This window comes from Eumetopias jubatus, unplaced genomic scaffold, assembly GCF_037043125.1.
Source record: "Eumetopias jubatus isolate StellerSeaLion01/CBP00866 unplaced genomic scaffold, mEumJub1_p1.0 scaffold_6, whole genome shotgun sequence".
Classification (NCBI taxonomy): domain Eukaryota; kingdom Metazoa; phylum Chordata; class Mammalia; order Carnivora; family Otariidae; genus Eumetopias; species Eumetopias jubatus.
In genome coordinates this window covers 107373939-107401092 of record NW_028274812.1, presented here as the reverse complement: position 1 = coordinate 107401092, position 27154 = coordinate 107373939, and the positions used below count along the sequence as shown (strand labels likewise).

Below are 27154 nucleotides of genomic sequence, written 5' to 3'. Positions count from 1 at the left end.
AAAAAAACAAAAACAAAAACAAGAGTCAGTTGCTGACAATAGTCCCTCCAACCCCACTGCCGGAGGTGACAGTCCTCTCTCCTTCTCCCCTACCCCGTCAGGTGAATGTGATGCCCTCCGCCAGCCGGGTGATCCTCCTGGAGAACCTGAACCGCTTCTGGCCCATCATCCAGATCCGCATAAAGCGCTGCCAGCAGGTAGGGTGAGGGAAGAGGCTCAGCTGAGGATCACGGGGGTGGGGGGAGGGGGGCACAGGGTCTTCATGGTGATTACCTCCCCCAGCATGTGGGGGCCAGGCTCAGGCCATGCATGTACTGGGGGGATGGCCCAGGAGCCTGTTGAGTTCCAGAGATGTGGGAATGTCTCACATGCCTCCGGGAAACTCAGGACCTGAGGCCTGGCTTTTTTTTTTTTTTTTTTTTTTTTTTTGGTAGTGCTTGGTGGCTGGGTGGCTTAGGTGGTAGACAAGTCTGTGCATGTTACAGGGTGGCATCGACACCCGGGTTCGAGGCGTGGAGGTCCTGGGCCCCAAGCCCACTTTCTGGCCACTGTTCCGGGAGCAGCTGTGTCGCCGGACATGTCTCTTCTATACCATTCGGGCACAAGCCTGGAGCCAGGACATAGCGGAGGACCGCAAGCGCCTCCTCCAGCTCTGTCCCCGGTAGGTGGAGCAGGCAGTGGGCCGGCTTGAAGGGAGGGAGGAGAGGGTAACACAGCAGGAGGACACTGTTAAGAAGTAGGTGGTGGGAGGGGGCACCTCGGTGGCTCAGTCGGTTGGGCGTTGGACTCTTGGTTTTGGCTCAGGTCATGATCTCACAGTCATGGGACCGAGCCCCACGTTGGGGTCTGTGCTCAGTGTGGAGTCTGCTTCAGATTCTTTCTCCCTCTCTCTGTCCCACTCACTGTTTCTCTCTCTCAAATAAATAAATAAAATCTTTAAAAAAAAAAAAGTAGGTGGTGGGTGACTTCTGCAGGAGTCTGAAAGGTGAGGCAGCAGCTAGGACACAGGGGAAGGGGGCATGGGGACAAGTGTGTGCTGGTGGCAGCAAGCTGGTTACGGGACCAAGCACAGCAAGAGTGGGAGCTGACTGCACTTGAGTGGAGGCCGCAGAGAAACTTGTGTCTTTTTTTTTTTTTTAATATTTATTTATTTATTTATTTGAGAGAGAGAGAATGAGAGATAGAGAGCATGAGAGGGAAGAGGGTCAGAGGGAGAAGCAGACTCCCTGCTGAGCAGGGAGCCCAATGTGGGACTCGATCCCGGGACTCCAGGATCATGACCTGAGCCGAAGGCAGTCGCTTAACCAACTGAGCCACTCAGGCGCCCGAAACTTGTGTCTTCAACCCTTGACCACATGTTCCTTATTCCCAGACTCAACAGGGTTCTGCGCCACGAGCAGAATTTTGCTGATCGCTTCCTCCCTGATGACGAGGCCGCCCAGGCACTGGGCAAGACCTGCTGGGAGGCCCTGGTCAGCCCCCTGGTGCAGAACATCACCTCCCCGGGTAACCGTCCCGACCCCTGGCCGCACTAACCAGCCCCTTGTGATGATTCCCAGGGATCACCTGAGTAATCACCTGTTGGTTCTCTTGGTCCCTGTCTTTGTCCCTGAAGGCCTGTCGCCTCAGTGTTCCTCTCCTTCCTGCCCCAGAGACTGCTCCCTGAGACTCTGGTATTTGAATCCTCTCCTCCACCCCACCCCTACCCAGTTAGCACCCACCCAGACTCCAGCTGAAGTAAGCCTCGGCCCAGCTGCCCCCCAGGCCTTTTTGTGTAATTGGGCCTTCTCTCTCCTCTTCCTGGGCTCTCTGTCCCCCTATTTCCCATCACCTGTTTCTGACCTGTCTTCTTTTAGATGAGGAGGGTGTGAGCTCCCTGGGATGGCTGCTGGATCAGTACTTAGCGCAAAGAGAGAGCTCGCAGAACCCACTGAGTCGAGCAGCATCCTTTGCCTCTCGAGTTCGTCGCCTTTGTCACTTGCTGGTGCATGTGGAGCCCCCGCCTGGGCCTTCTCCTGAGCCATCCACTCGGCCCAGTAAGTCCCAGCAATGGCCTGTTGAGCTGGCTTCTCCCTGTCTTGGATCTTACTCTCTCTGACTGCTCTGCTCTGGGCCTTTCCAGGGGTCAGTACCCAAGACCCCTGGGTCTACTCTAGGGCTGAGACCAAGCCGCTTCCCTTGCCCTCTTTCTTCACAGTCAGCAAGAACAGTAAGGGCCAGGATCGGAGCCCTGGGCCCTCAGCAGCCCTTCCAAGCAGCAGCCTGAGGAACATAACGCAGTGCTGGCTGAGCGTGGTGCAGGAGCAGGTGAGAGCAAGGAAGCTGCAGTCTGGTCCGGGGAGGAAGTGGGGGGAGGCGGGGCAGCGGCCAACCTCCTGCATCTGCTGTTCCTTCTCTCTTCTCAGGTCAGCAGGTTCCTGGCCGCAGCCTGGAGGGCCCCCGATTTTGTGCCTCGATACTGTAAACTCTATGAGCATTTGCAGAGAGCAGGCTCAGAGCTCTTTGGGCCTCGGGCAGCCTTCACGCTGGCTCTGCGCAGTGGCTTCTCGGGCGCCTTGCTCCAGCAGTCCTTCCTCACCGCTGCCCACGTGAGTACCCCCGGCCTCCTGGTCACCCGGTGCAAGCTCGCCTCTTTCTCTGCCTCTCACCTCCTCTCACCCCCTACTCTCCTGCTCCACGCCCTCTTCATGCTTGGCCGGTGCCCTTTCCATTGCCCCCAGGTAAGTGAGCAGTTTGCCAGGCACATCGACCAGCAGATCCAGGGCGGCCTGGTTGGCGGAGCCCCTGGAGTGGAAATGCTGGGGCGGCTTCAGCGGCACCTGGAGCCCATCATGGTCCTTTCTGGCCTGGAGCTGGCCACTACTTTTGAGCACTTCTACCAGTGAGTGCAGGTCTGAGAGGTAGGGGAGGGGAGGCCTGGAGTCTAGAGAGGGTGAAGGTTTGAGTCTTGGTGGGAAGACGGGGGAGGAGGCAGTGGAGAGGAGAGATTAAGATACAGAGATGGCCGAGGCACTGGTGGAAGGGAGTAGGGAGGGAGAGGGGAGGCAGGGCCTGTGACCCAAGCCTGCCGCAACAGAGGAACCTACAATCTGGAGGGGCAGGCGGGGGGCCGGGCCGAGCTGCCGCACTGAGGCTCGGCCCTGCTCTGCGTGTGCTGCAGGCACTACATGGCAGACCGTCTCCTGAGCTTGGGCTCGAGCTGGCTGGAGGGGGCTGTGCTGGAGCAGATCGGCCTCTGCTTCCCCAACCGCCTCCCCCAGCAGATGCTGCGCAGCCTGAGCACCTCCGAGGAGCTGCAACGCCAGTTTCACGTCTACCAGCTCCAGCAGCTCGACAAGCTGCTCTTGGAGCAGGAGAATGAGGAGGAACAGGGCCTGGAAGAGGAGGAGGTAAGAGCAAGGGAGATGAGTGGGTGAATAGGAGAGCAAAAGACTATAGACCAAAGAAGGGAGCCCAAGAGCCCTTGAAATCCTTCTGTCTCTCAGGAGGAAGCAGAGGAAGAGGAGGCTGAGAAAGAACTATTTATCGAAGATTCAAGTCCAACAGTTTCCATACTGGTCCTGTCACCACGCTGCTGGCCGGTCTCCCCACTCTGCTACCTGTACCATCCCAGAAAGTGCCTTCCCACTGAATTCTGTGATGCCCTTGACCGCTTCTCCAATTTCTACAGCCAGAGTGAGGAGATAGGGACAGGCGATTGGAGATTGGGGTGAGACTTGGGGTGGCAGGAGAGGAAGAGGAGAGGCCCTGTGGACAGGAGTGCGTAGATACGAAGAAAAACGGTCTCTAGGGACAGCAGTCTCCTAGGGAAGGGGGGAAAGGTGGGTTAGAGCTTTCTTAATGTCTCTCATCATTGCCTTCACTTTTGTGTGGATTTGTTCCATTTTTCTTTTCTAACTTCAAGTTGCATGCTTACTTAATTTTTACCCTTTTTAGGCTTCTTTCCAAGTAAAAATGTTTAAGGCTATTCATTTTCCTCTCAACATTACTTTAGCTGCATTCAGTTTCAGGTGTTTTTTGTTTTTGTTTTTTAGATTTATTTTTCTTGTGGTATAGTTTTCAGTCAAGTAATTATGACTTAATGAATTTTATATACACATATACTCCCATAAGCACCCCCGGAGCATTTCCAGCACCCCAGAAGACTTCTTGCTTCATGTCCCTTTCTAGTTAGTTTCCAAGAGAAACCATTGTTCTTCCTTTTATCACCATAGATTCTTGCCTGTATTTGAACATCATATAAACGGAATAATAGGGTATATACTCTGCTGTGTTCGGTTTCTTTCAGTGGCTGTAATGTCTGCAAGGGCTATCCAGGTTGTCAGTTGTATCACTACTTTGTTCTTTGTATTGTGGATTCCTTTCCATTGTATGAATATCTTTACCGTTTCTGCTGTTGATGGACATTTGGGATGTTGCCTAAATTTTTATTATGCTGTGTATATTTAGTATTTTTTTAGTTCTGAGGATTTTCTAATTTCCATTATTATTTCTGCTTTGATCTATTACTTTTTTAGAAGTCTATTTTAAAATTCCCAAACCAGTTTTTCTTCGTTAAGTTGGGTTTTTGTTTTAGATTTTAGACCTCATTCCACTGTGGATAAAGAACATGGTTTCTTTGGTTCTGAATCTTTGCAATGTCTTGAGATTTCCTTTATGGCCTAGTAGATGGTCAGATTTTTTAAGTGTTCATGTGTAATTAAGAAGAATGTGTATTCTTCAGCTGCTGTTTAAAGGCTTTTACACACATTCCACTAAATTGCCTTTGTTCATTGTGTTCTTCAAATTTGCTGTAACCTTACTCATTTTTGTCTGCTTGATCTATTACTGAGAGAGGTGTATTAAGATCTATCATTATGATAGTGAATTTTAAAAAGATTATTTATTTGAGAGAGAGAGTGTGCAAGTATGACCTAGGGGGAGAGGCAGAGGGAGAAGCAGACTCCCTGCTGAGCAGGGACCCCCCCCCCCGCCCCGACTTAGGGCTCTATCTCAGGACCCTGGGATCATAACCTAAGCTGAAGGCAGCTGCTTAACCGACTGAGCCACCCAGGCACCCTGATAGTGAATTTTTAAACTTTTCATCAGGTCAGCATTGCTTTATGTATTTTTTGACTGTGTTGTTAGATAAAAGTTTAGAGGTACCTGGTGGGTGGCTCAGTTGGTTAAGCATCTGAACTCTTGATTTTGTCTTAGTTCATGATCTTAGGGTTGTGAGATTGAGCCATTCTTTGGGCTCCGTGCTGGGCGCGGAGTCTGCTTAGGATTCTCTCTCTCCCACTGCCACCCCCCACCCACTGCAAGCTTGCACTGTCTCTCTCTCTCTCAAAATTAAAGTTTAGATAGAGGCGCCTGGATGGCCTAGTCAGTTAGGCATCCAACTCCTGGTTTTGGCTTAAGTCATGATCTTGGGGTCATGGGATCAAGCCCTGTGTTGGGCTTCGTGCTCAGGGGGGAGTCTGCTTGTCCCTCTCCCTCTACTCCTTCCCACCAACACACCATTCCCTCTCTCTCTCTCTCAAGTAAATAAATAAAATATCTTAAAAAATAAAGTTTAGATAAAAGTTTCAAATCATTTAACAGTGCTGTCCAGTAGAACTTTCTGCAGTGATGGAAAAGTTATTTTCTGCACTCTTCAGTATGATGGCCATTTGTGGCTACTGAAATGTGACTGGTTCGACTGAGGAATTGAGTGTTTAATTTTATTTACTTTAACCAGTTTAAATACCCACATGGGCTACCATAATGGACTATGCAGGTTTAAAATTTTAATTAAACTTTATTATTATGAAATGACCTTCTTTCTTTCTAGTAAAGCTTTTTCTCTCAAAGTCTATTTTTGTCTGGTGTTAATAATATACCAGCTTTCTTTGGTTAGGGTTTTTTCAGAATATCTTTCTATCCTTTTACCTTGTCAGGGGAGAATGATAATTCTTTTGGGTTTCTTTTATTGTGGTGAAAGATGAATATAAAATTTGCCATTTTAACCATTTTTTAAGATTTTATTTTTAAGTGATCTCTACACCCAATGTGGGGCTCGACTTACAACCCTGAGTTCAAAAGTCATATGCTCCACTGACTGAGCCAGCCAGGTGCTCTTCCATTTTAACCACTTTAGGTGGACAATTCAGTTATCCTTTTACTTAAAGTTTTTTTTTATTTGGAAATAATTTCAAATTTACAGAAAAATGGTAAGAATAATACAAAGAACACTCACATACTTTTTTTTTTTTTTAAGACTTTATCTGAGAGGGAGAGAGCAAGCACAAGATGAGTGAGGGGCAGAGGGAGGCAGAGGGAGGAGCAGACGCCCGGCTGAGTAGCGGAGATAATGACCTGAGCCAAAGGCAGACACTTGACTGAGCCACCCAGCCGCCCCAGGAACACACATACTCTTTATGCAAGTTTACCTTTTGTTAACATTTTGCCGTGTTTGCTTTTAGCATTTGCTCTTTGTGTATATATACATTTATAAAATGTGTATTTGTGTGTGTGCATACACACACACACACACACACACACACACACATTTTTCCCCCCTGGACCACTGAGAGTAAATTGTATATATGCTGGCCCGTTGCCTCTAAATACTTGGATATATATTTTCTAAGAATCATGGTACTCTCTTACATAATAATAGTTCATTTATCAGTTTCAAAAATTTAACATTGGTGTAATACTTTAAATCTGTTTTCCACGTTCCGATTTTGTCAAGTGACTCCATAATGTCTGTTATTTTTTTAGTCCAGGACAGTATCCAGTCTAGGATCATCTATTATATTTAGTTGTCATGTCTTTAGTCTCCTTAATGTGGAACAATTCCTTAGCCTTTTTTTGTTTTTTATAACATTAACACCCTTGGAGAATATAGCCATTTAAAATTTTCTAAACGTTTTTCATTTTAAATTTGTACATTTCCTCATAATTAGATTCAGGTGATACATTCTGGGCCAGAATCCTAAGTAAGTGACATTATGTCCTCTGCGTGTTTCATTTGGAAGCACACAATTTCCATCTGCTCCTCTTTTGTGATGTGATTTTTGACAACCTGATCAAGAGGTAGTTTGATTTCCCACTGTATAGTTAATATTTTCCCCTTGCCACTATTAATAAGAAGTCTGTTGGGGATATACTTCCAAACGATGCCTATATTCTGCTCTCATCAGAATTTCCCCCAGTATCATTTACTTTTGTCCTTGCCTCTTATTTTAGGCAGGTGTCTTATAAATACCTAGCATTTGTTTGTTATTCAACCTAACAATCTCTCCTTTTGAGTTGTCAATCTTAGCCTGTTTATAATTAGTATGAGTAAATGATATATTTGGCTTTTATTGCTAAACTCTTAAACATTTTAGTTTACCTTATAATTTTAAATTTTAGTTAGTTCGTATACACAAAAGAATATATAAAACACATGTACAGTTAAAAGAAGAATAATAAATTGAACACCTTTATAGATATGTTTCTACCTTAGGTTTTGTGCATTTTTTTCTCTTCTTTTGGATTGATCTTCTTTAATTCCTTTCTTTGTCTCTACCAGTTTGGGAAGTCACGCATTCTGTTTTCATAGTTGATTACCCTAATGTTTGTAACCTGTATGTTTGACTTGTTAATATCACTCTCCCACCTTCCTGAGCAATAAAAGGACCATAGAAAATCTTTTTTTTAAGATTTTATTTATTTAGGGGCGCCTGGGTGGCTCAGATGGTTAAGCGTCTGCCTTCGGCTCAGGTCATGATCCCAGGGTCCTGGGATCGAGTCCCGCATCGGGCTCCCTGCTCCTTGGGAGCCTGCTTCTCCCTCTGCCTCTCTCTCTCTCTCTCTCTCTCTGTCTCTCATGAATAAATAAAGAAAATCTTTAAAAAAAAAAAGATTTTATTTATTTATTTGAGAGAGAGTGAGAGGGAGAAGCAGGCTCCCTGCTGAGCTGAGAGCCAGATGAGGGACTCAGTCCTGGGCCCCTGGGATCATGACCTGAGCCGAGGGCAGACACTTAACTGACTGAGCCACCTGGACGTCCCAGAACCATAGAAAGTCTTAACTGCAGTTCTCACTCCCACCTTAATTGTTATTGTTGTTTGATACTTTAGGATTATCTTTTTTTTCCCTACTTTCTAAAGAGTCATTATTATTATTGTCTTATTCAGTTGATGTTTAGATTTGCTATCATACTAGTTGCTTCCATCACTAATCTTTTTGCATCTTGATCCTTCTTTCTGAGTTCAGTCTCCTTAAGTATATCCTTTAGAAGTCTCTTCATTGAGGGAGTATTGGTGGAAAACTTTATCAGTTTTAGAGAGTGGCTTACCTTCACTCTCATTTAAAAATTTTTTATTATGATAAATTTCAGATGTACACAAAAGTAGACAGAATGTGGGGCGCCTGGGCAGCTCAGTCAGTTGAGCATCTGCCTTCAGCTCAGGTCGTGATCCCAGGGTCCTGGGATCGAGCCCCGTATTGGACGCCCTGCTCAGCGGGGAGTCTGCTCTCCCTTTCCTTCTGTGCGCGCTCTCTCTCCCTGTCAAATAAATAAATAAATCTTAAAAAAAAAAAAGGTAGAATAAACTCCTGTGTACCAACATGGGTCAGTTCATGGCCAGTCTCATTTCTTCTGTACCCCCACCCACTTTCCCCAGGTCTACAATTTAAAAGATTAAGGATTTTATTTTTAAAAGCAAGGACACTACAGTGATCAAACTTTGAGAAATTAATAACAGTTCCTAATATCAAACAGCAAAGTGTCCATATTTCCCCCATTTTCTCAAGTTTTCAAAATTAGTTTTTTGCTTATTGGGGATCCACACAAAGCCCACACCTTGCATTTGATTGAGCTCTATCTTCCGTCTCCATTAATCTATAGGTCCTGCTTTCTGTTTTTGCCCCCTTAAAATTGTCTGTGGAGGAAACTGGATTGTTCGCCACACAGAGTTGTGCACAGGCCGGATTTTGTTGATCGTATCCACATGGTGTCCTCTGGCCTGTTCCTCTGTCTCTTTCATTTCCGGAAAACAGATACTTAGATGTGGAAGTTGATTCCGATTTGGGTGTGATTTCTGGGGCAAGAGCACTTCATAGGTGGTAATGTGTACTTCCACCTGTCTCTGGGATGTTGTAAGATGGGTCAGTGGATTTCAGTGTTGCAAGTCTGATCTGTACATTATATAATTTCCTGTCAGCTGTTCACGAGGCGGTCACTCATTACCATTGCTTAGCTCTGTTATTTCATTAGGGCAGACAGATTGCGCCATTCTAGTTTTGTCATACCTTCTTCACATACCAGCTGGAGCGTTTTCTCTTTGAAGAGAAACTTCCTCTCGGCAACTTTTTGGTCACACTGAGGTACGGTTTATACTGGAAAGGCTTGATTCTCTCCGCTTCCCCCTTATTTTCAACCAGTTCCTCCAACATCCTCCAAAGAGATAACCAATGTGGTCTTTTTAAAAAAAATATGTCATTATGAACTCATACATTTTAAAATATTTCATGTGTTTCAATCCAGCGCAGATGTTATCTTCTTGATGTTCAAACTGTCCCATCTTTGGCCAGAGAGCACCTCTCAGATTGTCTCCTTTTGATATTCTCTGCCTTTGACAGCATCCTTGCTTTCTAGTATGAGTGAACATCCAGGCTCATCTTGCCTGAGTTGTGACACAGGAGGAGGAAGAGACGCAGCCTAGTGGGTCTTTAAAAACCGTCAGCTCCTTGAGGGCAAAACCCAGGTCTCTTCTCTCTGGTGTTTCTTTCATGGAACCTGCCTGGTGTGGGGCGAGGCACAGGGTGGGCTCCCAGATACTTGTGGCTCCTCCCCTCACCAGGGAGGCAGAAACAGAGGAGGCTGAGCTCTGGAAGCCTGACAAGTCACTTCTGTGGGGACCCTCCTCCCCACAGAGATCAGCAGGAGCAAAGCTTGACTAATAGTACACCCTGGCCTCAGCCTCTAGCCCCCTCACTTCCCCTGCTCTTTGTCTCTTCTATTCCGTGCTTTCCCAGGTCAGAATCATCCAGTCCTGGACGTGGGACCCCATCGGCGGCTGCAGTGGACGTGGCTGGGCCGGGCTGAGCTGCAGTTTGGGGACCAGACCCTGCATGTGTCCACCGTGCAGATGTGGTTGCTGTTGCATTTCAATCAGACAGAGGTGCCTCAGCTCCTCAGCCTCTCTCTCTCTCTTCTCTTCCCCCTGTCCATCACTGTTCTCCTAAACTCTGCCCCTTCTTCCATCCTTCCCACCTCTTATTTTCCTTTCCCCTGACTATCTACTCCTGACTGGCCCTGTTTCTCTTCACCAGGAGGTGTCTGTAGAGACCCTGCTGAAGAATTCTGACCTCACCCCAGAACTACTGCTTCAGGCACTTCTGCCCCTCACCTCAGACAGTGGCCCTTTGACCCTGCATGAGGGTCAGGGCTTTCCACACAGGGGTAGGTCAGCAGGGGCTGGGCTGTGCCGCTGCTCCTACAGGGTGGGGCGCTCATGGTGGGCGTGCGGTAGGGAATGAATGGGCTCCCCTTTGCCACCATTCACCTCTCCCTTCCCCTCCTCGGGTGCTGACTGGGAGTGAGTTCCAGGTGTGCTGCGGCTTCGGACGCCTGGGTCTCAGCGCTCTGGGGAGGCCCTGTGGCTGATACCTCCCCAGACGTACCTGAATGTCGAGAAGGATGAGGGCCGAACTCTGGAACAGAAGAGGAACCTCTTGAGCTGTCTTCTTGTCCGTATTCTCAAAGCCCATGGGGAAAAGGGCCTCCATATCGATCAGCTGGTTTGTCTGGTAGGCCAAGGGGACCGTGAAGTTAAGGGAGGGAGAGAGTCAGGCTCAGGGTTGGGGCTTAGAGCCAGGGATCATCACAAGGGAAGGTAAACATACTCAGTACAAGACCTCATAGGGTGACATTTGCATCTGGGTTTTCTCTTCCTGACGGGGCACTTAGTTAGAAAGTAGAGATGAGACATGAGTGTTCACCATGTGCCAGGCCCTATTCCAAGAGTTTGCATGATTAAGTCATTTAATCTGCACAACAGTCTTATGGGTTAAGTGAGGGTGGTGGTGTTACTACTATTATTATTATTATTATTTACTGTTATTCCCGTTTGACAGAGAAGAAAAGTGAGGCATGAGAGTTAGTAACGCATCCATAGTCACACAGCTAGTAAGTGGAAGAGCTGAGCATTGAACCCAGGCAGGCTAGCTCCTCTAGGTAAAAATGGCCTACCTGTTTCCTCTTCTCCCATCCAGGTGCTGGAGGCCTGGCAGAAGGGTCCAAATCCCCCTGGAAGCCTGGGCCGCACTGTTGCAGGAGGCGTGGCCTGTACCAGTACAGATGTCCTTTCTTGCATCCTCCACCTCCTGGGCCAGGGCTACGTGGAACGGCGCGACGACCGGCCCCAGATCCTGATGTATGCCACCCCAGAGCCTACGGGGCCTTGCCGGGGTCAGGCAGAGGTCCCCTTCTGTGGCAGCCAGACCACCAAGACCTCCAAGCCTAGGTAGCCATCCTCGGTCCTGTTCCCCAGCTGCAGGGGCTCCAAGCCAGTAGGGAGGGTTGGGCTCCCCAGGACAGGTGGTGCTGCAGTGACACAGGAGGAGGTTTAGTGCCAAAGTTAGGCTCTTTTGTGGAAAGACGCCTCGTTTTTCTCTTTGTCTTACCCCATTTTCCCTGCCTCTGTTATTTCTCCCCCTTTGCTAGTCCTCATTCCCTTGTCAGCACTGGCACTCCCTTCTCTGCCTTCCTAATTGGGGGCCTTGCTGTCCCCATCCCCCGAGAGCCAACCCTTAGGCAAGGGACCCAGACACATAAGCTCCTGTATAGACGCCTCTTGTTCTAAGCAAAAATGAAATACCATACAGATATGTACTGAGTGCTGATGATGCACTCTGCTCCATGAAATGTACAAACTCTAGTTTTCAAGAAGCGTGTTCCACAGAGGAATTTTCCATAGGATCCCCCTAATTAGCTGGCACCCTAAAGCTTGCCCCGTCACATCCAATTCACGAGAAGTATGTTTCAGCACCGTGTGTAAAGTGAGTTCTCTAGAGGAATCATTTGCATACACATCACGGGGTGGGGGTGGGAATCTCATTAAAAAGCAGATCCTGAGTCAGTAGAGCTCCCTGTGGTACTCAGGCTGCTGGTCCTTGGCCCATACTTTGAGTAGTGAGGCTGCAGACTCCAGTTTCTCACCAGATGGACCGCTGGTGTTTGGGGTGGGGTTTACAGTGGGATTATCCCATCCACGGTGGGGATCCTGTGCACACTTAGCATCCTGATCCCTGCCCACCAGATTCCTGGAGTACCCGAAATCACAGTGACAGCCAGCCCCAACCCTCACTTACAGATGCTTCTGTGGAGAGGCGTGCTCTGACAGTGGGTTTGGGTGGTCATCCTGAGGCTGGTTAAGCACACACAAGCAGGGGTGCACAAATGGGGAGCTGAGGGCCGGGGTGGGGTTTGTTTAGTAGATAAGCAGGGCAGGGAGACTGATTGCTGCCTCTTCTCTCCCCCTCAAGCCCAGAAGCTGTAGTTGCCTTGGCAACTCTCCAGCTGCCTGCAGGCCGCACCATGAGCCCCCAGGAGGTCGAAGGGTTGATGGAGCAGACAGTACGGCAGGTGCAGGAGACGCTGAACCTAGAGCCAGATGTGGCTCAGCACCTTTTGGCTCATTCCCACTGGGGTGCTGAACAGCTGCTGCAGAGCTACAGCGATGACCCCGAACCCCTGTTGTTGGCGGCTGGGCTGTGCGTCCCCCAGGCCCGGGCCGCCCCTTCCCGCCCCGACCACTGCCCTGTGTGTGTCAGCCCCCTGGAGCCCGACGATGACTTGCCTTCCCTCTGCTGCATGCACTACTGCTGTAAGGTGAGGCCCGCCTGCTTCTAGCCTGCCCCCGGCTTTCCACCTTCAACACGGTTCTCTGGCAGCTCTGGGGTTCTACCCCAGCACTGCCATTTCCTAGCCGGGGCAATGTTGGACAGACCACTTAGTCCCTCTCAAACTGGTTTTGTCATCTGTAAGTGGTGCCACCAGCCTCAACAATCTGGGGAGTGGTTGTCAGGATCCAGCAATAATGCATCAGTGGCTGTAAAACTTTGCTGCATATTATAATCACTGGGAGCTTTAAAAAATCCTCATGCTCAGGGCGCTTGGGTGCCTCAGTTGGTTAAGCATCCGACTCTTGATTTTGGCTTAGGTCATGATCTCAGGGTTGTGAGATCGAGCCCTGCATTGGGCTCCATACTGGGCGTGAAGCCTGCTTGGGATTCTCTCTCTGCCCTTTCCCCCACACTTAAAAAAAAAAAAGAATCCTCATGCTCAAACTGTAACCCAGACCAATTAAATCAGAATCTCGAGATGAAATCTAGACATCTGGAGTTTTATTTTTTTTACGTTTTTAAATTTTTTATTTTATTTATTTTTATTTAAAGATTTTATTTATTTATTTGACAGAGAGACACACTGAGAGAGGGAACACAAGCAGAGGGAGTGGGAGAGGGAGAAGCAGGCTTCAGGCAGAGCAGGGAGCCCGATGTGGGGCTCGATCCCAGGACCCTGGGATCATGACCTGAGCCGAAGGCAGACACTTAATGACTGAGCCACCCAGGAGCCCGTATTTTATTATTTTTTAAGATTTTATTTATTTGAGAAAGAGAAGAGTGGGGGGGAGAGGAACAGGCAGACTCCATGCTGAGCACAGAGCCCAATGCAGGGCTCCATCCCATGACCCTGAGGTCATGACCTGAGCCAAAATCAAGAATCAGATGCTTAACTGACTGAGCCACCCAGGTGCTCCTATTTTTCTTTTTTTGAGATTTTATTTATTTATTTATTTATTTATTTAGAGCGCAAGCAGGGGGAGGGGCAGAGGGACAGGGAGAGAGAGAATCTCAAGCAGATTTCACCCTGAGCACAGAGTTCCATGCAGGGCTGATCCCACGACCCTGAGTTCATGACCTGAGTCAAAACCAAGAGTCGGACACTTAACTGACTGAGCCACCCAGGTGCCATAGGCATCTGGAGTTTTAAAAACTCAGGTGATTCCAGTGTTCAGCCAAGTTTGAGGACAACAGATAGGTAGATAGATAACTCACACACGTAAACCACACATCAAGGCATTTTATAAATGAGAAGTGTTATTAAATTGGTAATGACAGTAGGTTTATGGTTTTCTTATCACCAAGTCTCTTTATCTCAGAACATCAGCACTTACCATATATTCTCATTGAGTATAAAAATGAAAAAAGTGGTGTAAACCAGAGAATAGCGCAGAAGTAGAGGGAATTATGGGAAGCCAGGTGTTGCCACTGTGAAGCGGAGCAGAGCAGGCTGTAGATGGGGGAGTGAGTGGTCCTCAGTGACGGCGGAGAGGGGCCAAGGTGCAGGGAACCGGGGTGCTGAGTGTCGCATATTCCCTGCCTCACAGCTCTTAGAACTGGTGCCAGGCCCAAATACCTCAACGTAACAGGACAAGCATGCTTGTTGCCATGAATCTAGCTGCCTCTGCCAGCAGCGTCTCCACAGGGGTGGGTGATCTGGGACGCCCCCTGGCATGTATATGGGTACTTTTTCTCCCTCCCTTTTTCTTGGCTTCAGCTTACTCTTCTCACACTGTTGCCTGTGCTCCCTTTTTCCAGGTCCTTAATTATGTCCTTTCCACTTTCACTTTATCATTCAACTAATACTTGTCATGAACTCACTGTGTGCACAGCACTGGATGCTGCTGTAGGAGGAGGTGGGGAAATCCAAGCAAAAAATAACCCAAGAGCTAATAATACCAGCAGCTCATACTTATGGGGGACACGTTCTGGGCTGTTCCGCTGTGATACATGCGTTACCTTGCTTAATTTCCATGGTAGTTGTGTGAGGTAGGTATTTTTACTGTCGCCATTTTGCTGGAGACAGATGGAGGTGCCCGGAGAAGTCACCTGCCCAAGGCCAGGATTTGGACTTGGGCGGTCTTGCCCCAGGGCCCTCCCTCACGCTCTCATGACACGTGCAGGAAGGAAATACAACAGGGTCACGTCATAGGAAGTGACCGAGGTGAGGACTGGGGGAGGGGCCTGTCAGAGTCTTAAGATTGGGGAGGTCAGGGAAGGCCATCCTGAGAAGGTGACAGTCAAGGGGAAGAGTGTGGCAGACAGAGGGGACAGTGAGTGTGAAGAAGCTGAGCCTGGTGGCTAAAGCAGTGACGTGGTGGGACAGCTGAGGGAGAGATTTGGGAGGGAGACGGAGGTCCATTTGGGTTGGGATTGACAGACGGTAGGCTGGACTTTACGGAAAGCCACGGTGGGGTTAAGCAGGGGAGTGATAGGAAGGATCTGATTTATATTTTTGAAAAGATCACTGCGTGTGGAAAAAAGGCTTGGGCGGATCAAGCGTGGAAGCAGGGGCATCCATCAGGAGACTGTTGTACCAAGAGCCAGGAGGTGGTGGGAGTTTGGCCCAGGGTCAGCAGTGAAGAGAGAAGTGGATGGGTTGGGGTATAGTATCAGGAGGCAGAGCTGACAGGGCTCAGTAGAGCCAAAATGGGGACTTAGGACAAGGGAATCAAAGGTGCTTCTTGGACTTCTGACCTGCGCATCTGGGTGGATGAGATGTGTCATCCCTGACTTGAGCAAGATGGGGGCTGGGGCTCAGTGTGGAGGGCAGGTTTTCGAAGGGAAATTCAGTCTGTTCCGGCCATGTGAAGTTTGAACTTCTTGTTGGACACCTGTCTGGGACTGGACAGGGGAATTTGGAATTAAGTGGAGAGGCCTGGCTAGCATTCTGCAGGGAAAGAGAAGCAGGCCCAGGGTGCCGAGCTGCACAGACACCCCTGCAGAGTTGTAGAAACAGGGAGCCTGGGGAAAACAGGTTCACTGGACAAGTCTCAGCCAAGGAGGAGCCTGTGAATAAGTCACAACTGAGCAGCACAGCGAAATGCAAGAGAACTCAGAGAAGGGAAATCCTGGGGCTTGGGCCTGTCCCAGGAGGCTTTTGTGTGTGAGCCTTGAATGACAGGCAGGGTTGGCAGGGGCAGGAGGGGAATACAGGCTGGAGACTGCATTCCAGGTGGGCCAGACAGGGAGGACAGCAGAAGCTAGAACAAGCCCACAGCAGAGGGGCTCCTTAGGGAAGCGGGATGGGCTCCAAACTGAGAGGCCAGCCTTTGGCCTCTAGGCCGTAAGGGACCCTGTGTGCCTGCAAGTGTGCGGTCTGAATTTGGAGCGGTTTCCTGTTTTATCTCAAAAATGCAGGAATTCTGCATTCAACTTCCCAGTTTACCTGAGTTTGTTTCACTATAAAAAGGGTTTTGTTTTGTTCTGTTTAGTACTTTGCTTTGAGTAAACATAGTCTGGTAAGGCACTTTTCATTTACCCTGGAGCTTTGGTACCACTGATACGGATTCATGCAGTCTCTCGGGGTCTAGACGCATCATCTTGGAAAGCTCTGCAGTCGGCAGTGTGAAGGAAGGGAGTCATTAATGGGGTATTTTAGGAGGCTCAGGCTGCTGATCACGCCTGAACCAAGTGGATTGCATGGAGGAGGGATTGGGGTAGGAAGACCATTTATGGGGACAAGCTCTTGCTGCAATTTAGGGGTGAGGGGATAGGGCCTGGTTTCGGGTGGTGCAGTGACATGCGAGCTAGAAAAGGATCGAGAGATGTGAGGCTTCCAACACCGGTGACTGGGGTTGGGGGATGCAGTGGGCGAGGCTGTTTTGTGAAGAGACTGAGTCTGGGGAGATGGGAGCACCCAGGAACCAGGTGAGCAGATGGAGCTGGGAGGAGAGGCCACAGCAGCGTTCACGGCATCCAAGGCCAGCCACCGGGTGGGGGAAAAGGCTCCCTACTGCCCCAGGCCTCCCTCTCTGACCTTCTTGCTTTCTCCAAATCTTTCTTAGCACTTGAATCATCTCCTTTTTCTTGATTCTCTTACCCGTTCCCTCCATGTCCATCCCAGCAATAATTAAAATGAGGTCACCATCCCGACCCACACATTCTCGAAGGCAACTGTGATTTGGGCAAATCCCTGGAAAACCCATAGAAGCCAGAAAGGTTAGGATCCATTTTGAGGTGGCTCCGGAGCAGGCTTTTTTCTGGCCTTCCATATTGTTGGGGATGGGTGCGAGGTGGGTTACCAGGACACCGGCGTCCTGTACTGCATCCCCACTGTCCCTGAGAAGCCTCTCCTTCCCCCCCTGCCACCCCAGTCTTGCTGGAACGAGTATCTGACAACTCGGATTGAGCAGAACCTTGTGTTGAATTGCACCTGCCCCATTGCTGACTGCCCTGCGCAGCCCACGGGAGCCTTTATCCGGGCCATTGTCTCCTCACCAGACATCATTTCCAAGGTAGCCCCTCTTCTGCGGGAGACTGCCACGTGCAGCCGGAGGGACAGGCCCCAGGGAGTGGACTGGCGTGCAGAGGGTGGGGTGGGGAGGGGAGGGGTGGTGGTTACAGAGGTGTGGTGTCCTGGAGAGCCGTGCCCTTACCTAGGGTGCCTATGTCCCCCACAGTACGAGAAAGCCCTCCTGCGTGGCTATGTGGAGAGCTGCTCCAACCTGACCTGGTGCACCAACCCCCAGGGCTGCGACCGCATCCTGTGCCGCCAGGGCCTGGGCTGTGGGACCACCTGCTCCAAGTGTGGCTGGGCCTCCTGCTTCAACTGTAGTTTCCCTGAGGTGGGTGCCTGCCCAGCCCTGCCCCGGCCAGCACCTCTCTCCGCACCCCCCACACACACACTCACACACTCACACACTCTGCCTTGTCCTCCCCTCTGCCCCTGGGTTGAGCTCTGTTTCTCCCTATGCAGTTCTCCACATGTGACCTCCCTCCCTTGCACACCCGCGGCGCCACCCTTGGCCAGGGCTCAGGGCTCAGCCGTGACCTCCCTGCCCCCTCTCTAGGCGCACTACCCTGCCAGCTGTGGCCACATGTCCCAGTGGGTCGACGATGGCGGCTACTATGACGGCATGAGCGTGGAGGCCCAGAGCAAGCACCTGGCCAAGCTCATCTCCAAGCGCTGTCCCAGCTGCCAGGCTCCCATCGAGAAGAACGAGGGGTGTCTGCAGTAAGAGGGGTTACTGTGGGCATTGGTGGGGTCAGAGGGCATGGGAGAGGGTGGGAGGCCTGGCGGTGCGGAGGGCCCGTGGGGCTTCCCAGATGGCTGGGCGAAGGAGGGCAATCACTCACTATCCCCAGCGTGGCGCCCTCCGGTGACGCCTGCACCTTAATGCTCCTTGCCTTGCTTTTAAGTCTGCACCACATGGGGCTCGGAAGCGAGGGCGCGCTCACTAGGGGTTGGTAAGGTTAAAGAGACTGTCAGGGCCCAGAGGGGCCAGGGCGGGTTCGGTGGGGCCTCCAGCCCTCTCACCAGCCAGCTTCCTCCATAGCATGACCTGTGCCAAATGCAACCACGGATTTTGCTGGCGCTGCCTCAAGCCCTGGAAGCCAAATCACAAAGACTACTACAACTGCTCTGCCATGGTAAGGGGCCAGGGCCAAGGCCGGAGGGCCCAAGGGCAGTCAGGATGGGACATGGCTGCAGGCCTGGGCAGGGAGGGTTCTGTGTCCTGAGCTCTTGGGACGGGGCCTCCATGTGAAGACAGAAGCCTCCTGGGCCTCTAGGCGCTGGGAGTTCTGTCCTGGGAGGTGTGTGCATTCTCCGAGGCACCAGGCCAGAGCAGAGCAGAGCCTGTCCCTCGCGTCAGAGCCTGGCACCCCTGCTTAGTAAGTGGCTTTGGGCCAGTTTCCTTGCCCACGCCTCGGCATCCTCCCCTGCACAGGGGGAGAGTAATGTGACCTACTTCATGGAGTTAGGATTAAATGAAAAGGTCTGGGTGAAGAGTCTGAAGGCCTGCACGCGGGGTGCCTTGTGTGTTCGCCCCGTCCTGCCCAGCAAAGCACCCAAGAGCCCTCCCTCTCCACCTGTCCTTACCAGGTCAGCAGAGCAGCTCGCCAGGAGAAGCGGTTTCAGGACTATAACGAGAGATGTACTTTCCATCACCAGGCCCGGGTGAGCTGGGAGGGAACGGTTGTGTGGGTGAGGAGGTCAGAGGGCTGGGGTGGATGGCGGGGCAGGGGCCCCAGATTCGAATCGGGTGGGTGGCGCTGATCCGCCTCACCCTGCACAGGAGTTCGCCGTGAGCCTGCGGAACCGCGTGTCTGCCATCCACGAGGTGCCACCCCCCAGATCCTTCACCTTCCTCAGTGACGCCTGCCGGGGACTGGAGCAGGCCCGCAAGGTGGTGGGGGTGGGGGCGGGGGGATGTACCAAGGGGTTCTGGCGGGCTCGGCTGCTGGCCTCTAACCCTCAGGAACGGACGGAATGAGGCAGCGGGGAGCGGGTTGGTGCCAAGGCTCAGCAAGGAAAGGCTGACTTGGGCTCCCGCAGGTGCTGGCCTACGCCTGCGTGTACAGCTTTTACAACCAGGGCACGGAGTACATGGACGTGGTGGAGCAGCAGACCGAGAACCTGGAGCTGCACACCAACGCCCTGCAGATACTCCTCGGTGCGGCCTGGTCCCCCGCTTGCACACTCCTTTCCCCTGCCTGTCCACCCCCACGGCATCCCCTCCCAGCAAACAGTGGGCAAAGTGGCACCTCCACCCCAGTCCTCCTCCTCCTTCACAGCCTTATGCGATCAGCCTTTTAAAATTCAGGTATGAAGGTATGTGGTACTTGCTGTAGGTGCCTAAGGGCACAGGCCTTCACCTGACCTGTTCGATTCCCATCTGCTCCCTCCACTGGGATGGAGGCCCCATGAGAATGAATATCTAGTCTAGAGCCCTGCCTGGTAGGTGTGGGTAGGACTTGGTAGATATGTTCAGTAGGTGTTTGAAGGGAGGGATGGAAGGAAGGAGCGGAGCAAGGGAGCCCCTGTGCCCTGCCCCCTCTGCAGAGGAGGCGCTGCTGCGGTGCGGAGACCTGGCCTCGTCCCTGCGCCTCCTGCGGGCCGACTGCCTCAGCACCGGCCTGGAGCTGCTCCGGAGGATCCAGGAGAGGCTGCTGGCTATCCTGCAGCATTCTACCCAGGTATGTGGCCTGCCTGACCCTGGGCCTCCTGGGCCCAGCACAGCCCCTGCCCTGGGGGGGGTGCAAGAGGAAAGGCGGCTGTTTGGGAGACCTGAGCGTGCACCCCAACTCCTGGGCCGGCCTGCCGGATGTGGTGGGGCTCTGCCACCTAACCGCCTGGCAAGTGCTACAAAATAGTCAGTGCGCATCAAGGGTATTAGCCCAGATGCTTGCTCATCAGAATCACCCGGGGAACTTTTCCGTACCTCCCCGGTAGGAACAGTGGGATGGGGGCCCACTGGGGTTCTTCCCAGCTCTGATACACTGATGCTGTGTCTGAACAAGGAGTCCCGCCCTCGGGGAGCTTACAGAGGAGTAGGTAACTTGGGTAGACAGGACAGGAACATACACCGTTAGCTCCTGAAGCACAGGGCCGGGTGCCTCGCTGGCACGACCCGTGTCCCCCGGAGTTCCATGACATGCAGGCTTGGGGCTGTGGAGTCCCAGGATGAGGGAGGGAGAAGAGCTAGGAGCATCTGTGCCGGTCGCCCCCCCCCCCCCCCCCCCGCACCTAGGAGGCCGGCAGAGAAATGGTGGGTGAAGGAATGCTGGGCAGAGGCCCAGGCCCTCCTCTACTCTCCGACTTCCCACATGTCCCCGGCTCCTCGCCAGGACTTCCGGGTCGGTCTGCAGAGCCCATCGTTAGAGACCCGAGAGGCGAAAGGATCCAACGTGCCTGGCAGTCAGTGAGTGTGATGGGCAGAGCCCCCGCAAGGGTGTGGGACATGCATGGCTTCGCCTCAGGCTGAGCGTGGCACCCTCCCGCCCACCCTCCCCAGGCCCCAGGGCCCCTCTGGGCTGGAGGTGGAGGAAGAGGAGGAGGAGGAGGAGGTGCCTGAGTGGCAGCAGGACGAGTTTGATGAGGAGCTGGACAACGACAGCTTTTCCTACGACGAGGAGTCTGAGAACCTGGACCGAGACACTTTCTTCTTCGGTGACGAGGAGGATGATGAGGCCTACGACTGAGGGGCGGGACACGGGGGAGTCCTGGGGGCCGAGGGGGGGAGGTCACCCCTTCCTGCCGTCTTCGGGGGAGGCGATTCCCAGTGTCTACAGTACCTTCTGTTTACGGAATAAACTTTTTTCCACATCCTTCCCTGGAAGCAGGCTGCGCAGCTGCGTTCCTAAGGGCTAACGTCAGCTCCCGGCTCCCTCTGTATACCCGCACCCCTCATTCTTCACTTTCCTTTTAGACCTCCGGACACTTGTGTTCTCAGAGAAGGCCCAGAGCAGACCCATTTGGCCTAAGCTGGACAACGGGAAATGAAAGGTCCGCATGGTCCAGGGCCAGGTGCAGGCCTGCGCGTGCGTCCCGGAACCCCACCCAGCATCAGAGGAGACCGAGAAACGGCCACCCTCCGGGCCAGCCTTTCCCAGACTCTTGAACATTCCTGGCACGAGTCTGAGGGCGTTAGGAAGTACTCTCTTTTGGGGGCCTACAGAATGTTAACGGGTCTCTCTACATCTTGAAGTGAAGCAGGAAAGAAAAAGATATTCCTGAGGACCTCTCCCGCCCTATCACTCACAGAGACGACATAGGTAGAATTTTAAACATACCTTTTAATTTGGTAATGGGGCGAAGAGGTACGAAGGGTACCAGGGCAGAGTCTGGGATTAGAAGAATTAACAAAGTGGGGTTAAATCAAGCAGCTGGGTCAGGGGAGGCAGCAGCCACCTGCTAGGAAGGGTCACCCTCAAAGTATTGATCCAGCATGGCCTCCACCTGGCCCTCCTCGTAGTCCAACACCTGGAACCTCGAGCCGTCTGCTGCTCCCCGGATCATGGCTGAAAGCACTGAGAAGGGCGGAGGGAGGTGAAGGTGCCACTTCCATCCGCACTTCCCCTCTCCGCTCCCTGCCCTGTCCCGTTTTGGGGATAGGGCACTGTCCTGAGGCCCCCCCCCCCCCAGGGCTGGGTCTGCAGAAGGCTGGGGTGGGAGGAGGGCCCCCCCCCCCAGGGCTTAGTGCTCACCTCGGCCAGACTGCGGACGGAAGAGGCACAGGATCCGCTTATTGAGGGCCACGGCCCGGCCCAGCTCATAGCCCACACCCAACGATGGCTGGGTCACTTCTGCCACCACCACTGGGAAGAAACAAGAGACCAGCTCAGTATCTGGGGCTTGTTAAGGGACAGATGACAGAGTCTGGGCGTGGCGAGAAGGGAACTCCCTCCCTGATGTGGACGACAGGCATGTCCAGGGGATCTAACATCCCAGAGAAGTTTGTGGGTAGGAGGGGGGACCACTCACCATCTGCCTGCTGCAGCCAGGCCAGGTCCCGCTCATGGATGAGCCTGTCACCCCCAGCAGCCTCTTCCCCTGTGGAGGAAGGAAAGCTGGTCAAGGCCAAGCCCCTGCCTGGTCCTCAGCACTCAGTACCTCTCCTGTGCCCTCGCCACCCCTCTGCCCTGCTCAGCGAGGGGGGAAGGCGTGCCAGGTGACCTCTGAGGACCCAGGGAAAGGATGAAATGGAATATAGCCACAAGAAAACTTCCAGGAGAGCGTGATTAGGGCCAGATGAGGGGCACAGAGGAGACTACGGGAAGGACTGTTCCCTCACTGTGGGTCAGGGATCAGAGATGGAGAGGAGGATGAACAACCAGAACCCAGCTGAGCGGCTCACAGGCTTTGGTGGGTGCCGCATCAGCTGAACGCTTGATATGCTTGATAGGATGCCCGGCTGCCTCAGGAGGTCTCCAGGCGATTGGGAACCCCACCAGACTTTGAGCACCAGTGCAGGAATACAATGCATGACCAGTAGGAGGTGGTGGGAAGGAAGGTAGAGGGGGGGCTCTTCCTGGGGTCAGAGGATAAGGCCCTCAGTTCTGGCTTGATGGAATGTTACTGCCCGCATCAGAGCAGAATCCCTGGAGAGCTTGTTAAAAATACATCCTAAGCCTTCACCCCAGACTGCTATGTGAGCCTGTATTTTAAACAAGTTCCCTCAGATGACATTCGAGCACACTAAAGTTCCAGAACCACTGGGTGGAGGCGTGGACAGGACCTGCCCTGAAACCAATGAACCTTAAGCTTCAGGGCCCTGCACTTGTTGAGGCCCCTTCCAGCGCCCTAGCAATTTCGCTTTGTGATTTCATCTGATGAGGGAGCAGAAGGTAAGCTGAGGACAAAGCACAAGCTGACACAGGGCAACCCTCGCCCCACTGCCAGGCGGGATCCCTACGACCTTCCCCAGGCACTCCCCGCTGCTCTAGGTAGAGCTAAGGGAAGGGAAACACAAAGGGTGAATAGAGATCACAGTCCTGCAGGACAGGAGCCTTCCCTTGGTTTACCGGTGTCTTAGTGATTTACAAGAAAAAAGCATTTGTATCAATAACCTAACTTCCAGAGACCCATCACTCCATTTCCTGGAGCCCTAGCATCACCCTCCCCTCCACAGTGATGTGGGACACAAAGGTAAAGGAAATGCAGGTAAAAATTAAATATCCTTAACCTGCAGCCCATTGACAAATACTTGCAGGCAGGGTATAACGTTCCTCCAGGAAGCTCCCAACAGTCTTAGTGCTTTGCTAAAGGGGAAACAACCTTAGCCTGACAAGGGCAAGGCCTCCAGTATCTTCTTCAGAACATCAGAGTCCTCTCCGGCACCTTCCTTTCTCCTTACCTCCCCCAACTCTCAAGTATATAATCAGCCACTCCTCAAAACCCCAGGGCAGCAGCTCTTTCTGCCCACGGGCTCCTGTCCCCGTGCTTTAATAAAATCACCTTTCTGCACCAAAGACATTTCAAGAATTCCTTGTTGGCCGCTGACTCTGCACTCCAACCTCACCAACATTCCAAAAACTACATCACACCTTTTTAAAGAGGTCTCCAAAACTGCATTAGGTCCCACAAACCCTGGATCCGCTCCTGGGGCTGGCGAGGGGAAAGCACTTAAAGGTTTTCTGAGCAGAAGTACAAGAGTTCAAGCACGACTTTCAAACTAGAAGACGCGCGGAGATTCCAGACCAAAACTGATCAAAGCGGCGCTTTAGAAAGACCCGGAAGCCAGGAAGTAACAGCCTGATGAGAGGGCATGAGAGAGATGGTGGTGGTGAAAACTGGGGTCCTCGGGGTCCAAGAGAGGGCGGATACCCTGACCGCCAAGGGGGAAGCAGGAGGATAAACTCTTGTCTTAGGTGGGGGAGCAGATGCCTGCGGGTGAGGCGGGAACTGCAGCTGCCCCATTCATTCCTATTCTGCTCCTCCCTGCTCCGTCCCTGGAAAGAGGGGAAGAAAATTCTCTAGGAAAGAATCAAGGTCAAGAGAACAAGTGAATGCGGAGACCGGGCTCCCACCCGCAAGCTCACCGGGACCCTCGCTGTCCGAGCCCCGGCTCCCTTTTCCCGGCTGGGCAGGAGGGGACTGGCTCCGGGCCAGGGGGACGCGCGGCCGGCTGTGGGACGGCCGCCGCCGGGGGTGGGGAGTGCAATCTCGGTATCCGGGTGGGACCGGCCCGCCTCACCGCGCCCCGCCGCCCGCCTCACCGCGCGCGCCCAGCTCGGCGGCCGCCACGTGCTCCGTGAGCACCGCCCCGAAGCGCCGCAGCCGCGACACGATCCGCCCGTACAGCGCCCGGTCCTCGCGCCCGCCGCGGACGCTCCCGCAGAAGTACAGGGCCCGGCGGCCCGGCTGGCCCGGCTCCCCGCTTTCCCGCGCTCCGGGCACCGCCGCCGCCGCCATCCCACCGCCGCCGCCGCCACGCCCCTCCCGGCGCCAGGGGGCGCCCGCTCGCGGTCACGTGACTCGGCCCACCCCGGGAGAAGGTGCCTGCGAGTGAGCGGGGCGAGCTGCGAGCCCGGCGTTAGCCTCCGGACGCTGACGACCGGATCTCGTCACTGCAGCTAGTGGTCGCCCACACCCCACCCGCTCCTGCGCCCCTCGGGCCCGGGCCTTCCCCGTCTCAGCTAGACGCAGGTGTATCCTCTGGTGACGCCACCTCCCTAAGCCCACCTCCTACTACTCTCACTCTCCGCAGCCACGCTGGCTTTCCTCAAGCATGCTGGCCATGCCCTTTGCATTCGCTGTAGCCTGGAACCCTCTACTCCCAGGCAGCTCCCCGGAGCACTTCCTCACCTCTTCCAAGTCTTCACAGGTCACCTTCCCGGACCATCCTATTCAACATGGCAGCCTCCTGTTCGCAGTCCTCCCTATTGCCCTCCCCTGCCTTACCTTTTAGCCTTCTCCCTAGCATGTTGATGAATTTTTTAAAAAGATTTTATTTATTTATGAGAGAGCATGAAAGGGGTAGGGTCAGAGGGAGAAGCAGACTCCCTGCTGAGCCTGAAGCGGGACTCGATCCCAGGACTCCAGGATCATGACCTGAGCCGAAGGCAGTCGCTTAACCAACTGAGCCACCCAGGCGCCCATGTTGATGAATTTTGTTGTTTGTCTTTCTATACCCAGTAGAACGTAAGTCCCCAGGAGGGCAGGAACTTTTCTCTGTTTTGTTCACTGCTATATCCCTAGCTTCTAGAACTGTGCTGGACACATAGGAACTATTTATCAAATATTTGTTGAATGAATGAGTGGATTCAGATGAGAAGTTATATTTGCCAGCACTTTGTAATCTGTTCAGCCCTATAGTAGGCTGATAAAAGCAGGGTCTTCAGGGAGGTTGGCAAACACACCATTGTTCACTGGTAATAACAATGATTTCCCCCTCATCATGTGATGAAAATATACAAACATAGGACCAAAAAAAAAAATCAGATGGAACAAGAGAGTACTCAGTGGAAAGTGAGTCCTGAGACCCCAATCCCATTCCCTAGAGGAAAGTTCTGTCATGCTTCCTTCCGAATTCTTCCTGAATGAAAACTATAAAATACCAAGGTATGGGGTTACAGGGCTGACAACAATAATAATTTTTAAAAACACAAAGACAGGGTGCCTGGGTGGCTCAGTCGGTTGAGGGACTGACTCTTCATTTTGGTTCAGGTCATGATCTCAGGGTCGTGGGATCAGGCCTCGCTTGCTTGCACACACTGTCTCTCTCTTAAATAAAGAAATAAATCTTAAAAAAATAAAAATGCAAAGGCACAGGGGGGCCTGGCACGCTCAGTTGGAAGAGCATGCCACTCTTGATCTCGGGGTTGCGAGTTTGAGCATTGGGTGTAGAGATTACTTAAATAAATAAACCTAAAAAAAATGCAAAGACACAAAGAGAAGGCAAAGAGATTTTAGGATATATCTCTGTCCTCTGGTGGGCCCAGCCACAGGTACCCAGACCATGGGGCAAACATATACGCAGAGCCGTCCGCTAGGGCCCCAGGCCCCCCCCCCCCACACACACCTTTAAACATCTTTTGGAAAGAAGCCTTGTGTGCCAGACCTCGTGTGCCAGATGACTTGACGGGCAACTTCCTCTACCCTCCTTATGCTTGCTCACGCCTTCCCTCCATTCTTCCCACAGAGAGGGACCCACATACACATGTACACACAGAGCATCCTATTTCTGCCTCTGTGTCTTGAAGAAAGTAAACCAGCCTCTGTCTCCTTAGGGCTCACACTGGTGATGTGGCTGGCATCCCCCTTCCACCTCAGGCTGAAGGAGAAAGAGTAGAAGGACTGGCAAACAAGACCCTGAAATTGGTTCTATGTCCCTATCAGGTGGGGGAGGATGCAGAGCTAGCCGTGGCTTGCAGGTGCGATCCTCCAGCTCCATGGAGAGAGGCCCGAGGTGGAAGGTTGGGGCACTAAGGGGTGGGATGGGGGAAGCAAGGCAGGTGCACAGTCTAGTGAGGCAGCCTGATGGGGGGCGGTATGGAATCCTAATTCCATTAACTACTTGTCAGACAAGTTACTACTTGCTAGCTCTGTGACCTTGAGCAGGTCCCTTAAAGCCTCTGAGCCTCAGTTTCCTCATCTCTAAGTAAGAAATGTTCTCCTGCCTTACTTACGCAGTTTGTTTGAGTATGGTGCGGTTCCGATGAAGTATGTGAGAGCACTTTACAGAACACCAGGTGCTCTACAAATGATGTCATTGTTCAGTTCCACAGAATTGTTTGCATTACAGACAATGTCAAACTTATATACATAGTGCATAATTTCATTAAGAATTTTTTTATGTAAGTTTTTTTTTAGAGAAAGAGAGCACTCTTGGGGGAGGGGTAGCGGAAG

General features: G+C 52.2%; 2 protein-coding genes across 3 annotated transcripts in view; one reads left to right on the top strand and one right to left on the bottom strand.

Moving 5' to 3' along the window:
* The window catches only part of CUL9 (cullin 9), a 37049-nt gene extending 15906 nt beyond the window's left edge, over positions 1-21143 (top strand). For both annotated transcript variants that reach the window (XM_028097477.2, XM_028097476.2), the window contains 24 exons: positions 102-197; positions 486-661; positions 1373-1506; positions 1857-2036; positions 2198-2307; positions 2406-2588; positions 2721-2881; positions 3161-3389; positions 3486-3675; positions 9991-10136; positions 10288-10417; positions 10565-10764; positions 11230-11480; positions 12502-12847; positions 17178-17318; positions 17484-17648; positions 17874-18037; positions 18360-18453; positions 18908-18982; positions 19101-19211; positions 19361-19478; positions 19868-20001; positions 20653-20726; positions 20820-21143. In XM_028097477.2, the coding sequence (XP_027953278.1) occupies positions 102-197; positions 486-661; positions 1373-1506; positions 1857-2036; positions 2198-2307; positions 2406-2588; positions 2721-2881; positions 3161-3389; positions 3486-3675; positions 9991-10136; positions 10288-10417; positions 10565-10764; positions 11230-11480; positions 12502-12847; positions 17178-17318; positions 17484-17648; positions 17874-18037; positions 18360-18453; positions 18908-18982; positions 19101-19211; positions 19361-19478; positions 19868-20001; positions 20653-20726; positions 20820-21006 (3795 nt within the window). In that variant the 3' untranslated portion in view covers positions 21007-21143. The remainder of the gene's footprint in view (positions 1-101; positions 198-485; positions 662-1372; positions 1507-1856; positions 2037-2197; positions 2308-2405; positions 2589-2720; positions 2882-3160; positions 3390-3485; positions 3676-9990; positions 10137-10287; positions 10418-10564; positions 10765-11229; positions 11481-12501; positions 12848-17177; positions 17319-17483; positions 17649-17873; positions 18038-18359; positions 18454-18907; positions 18983-19100; positions 19212-19360; positions 19479-19867; positions 20002-20652; positions 20727-20819) is intronic.
* Positions 21144-21580: 437 nt separating this feature from the next.
* DNPH1 (2'-deoxynucleoside 5'-phosphate N-hydrolase 1) lies at positions 21581-24729 on the bottom strand. Its single transcript, XM_028097478.2, has 4 exons — positions 24523-24729; positions 22289-22357; positions 22012-22122; positions 21581-21834 (listed from the first exon to the last, which is right to left on the bottom strand). Exons 1-4 carry the CDS (start codon positions 24716-24718, stop codon positions 21719-21721), a joined length of 492 nt encoding a protein of 163 aa, XP_027953279.1. The 5' UTR covers positions 24719-24729; the 3' UTR covers positions 21581-21718.
* Positions 24730-27154: the final 2425 nt, after the last annotated feature.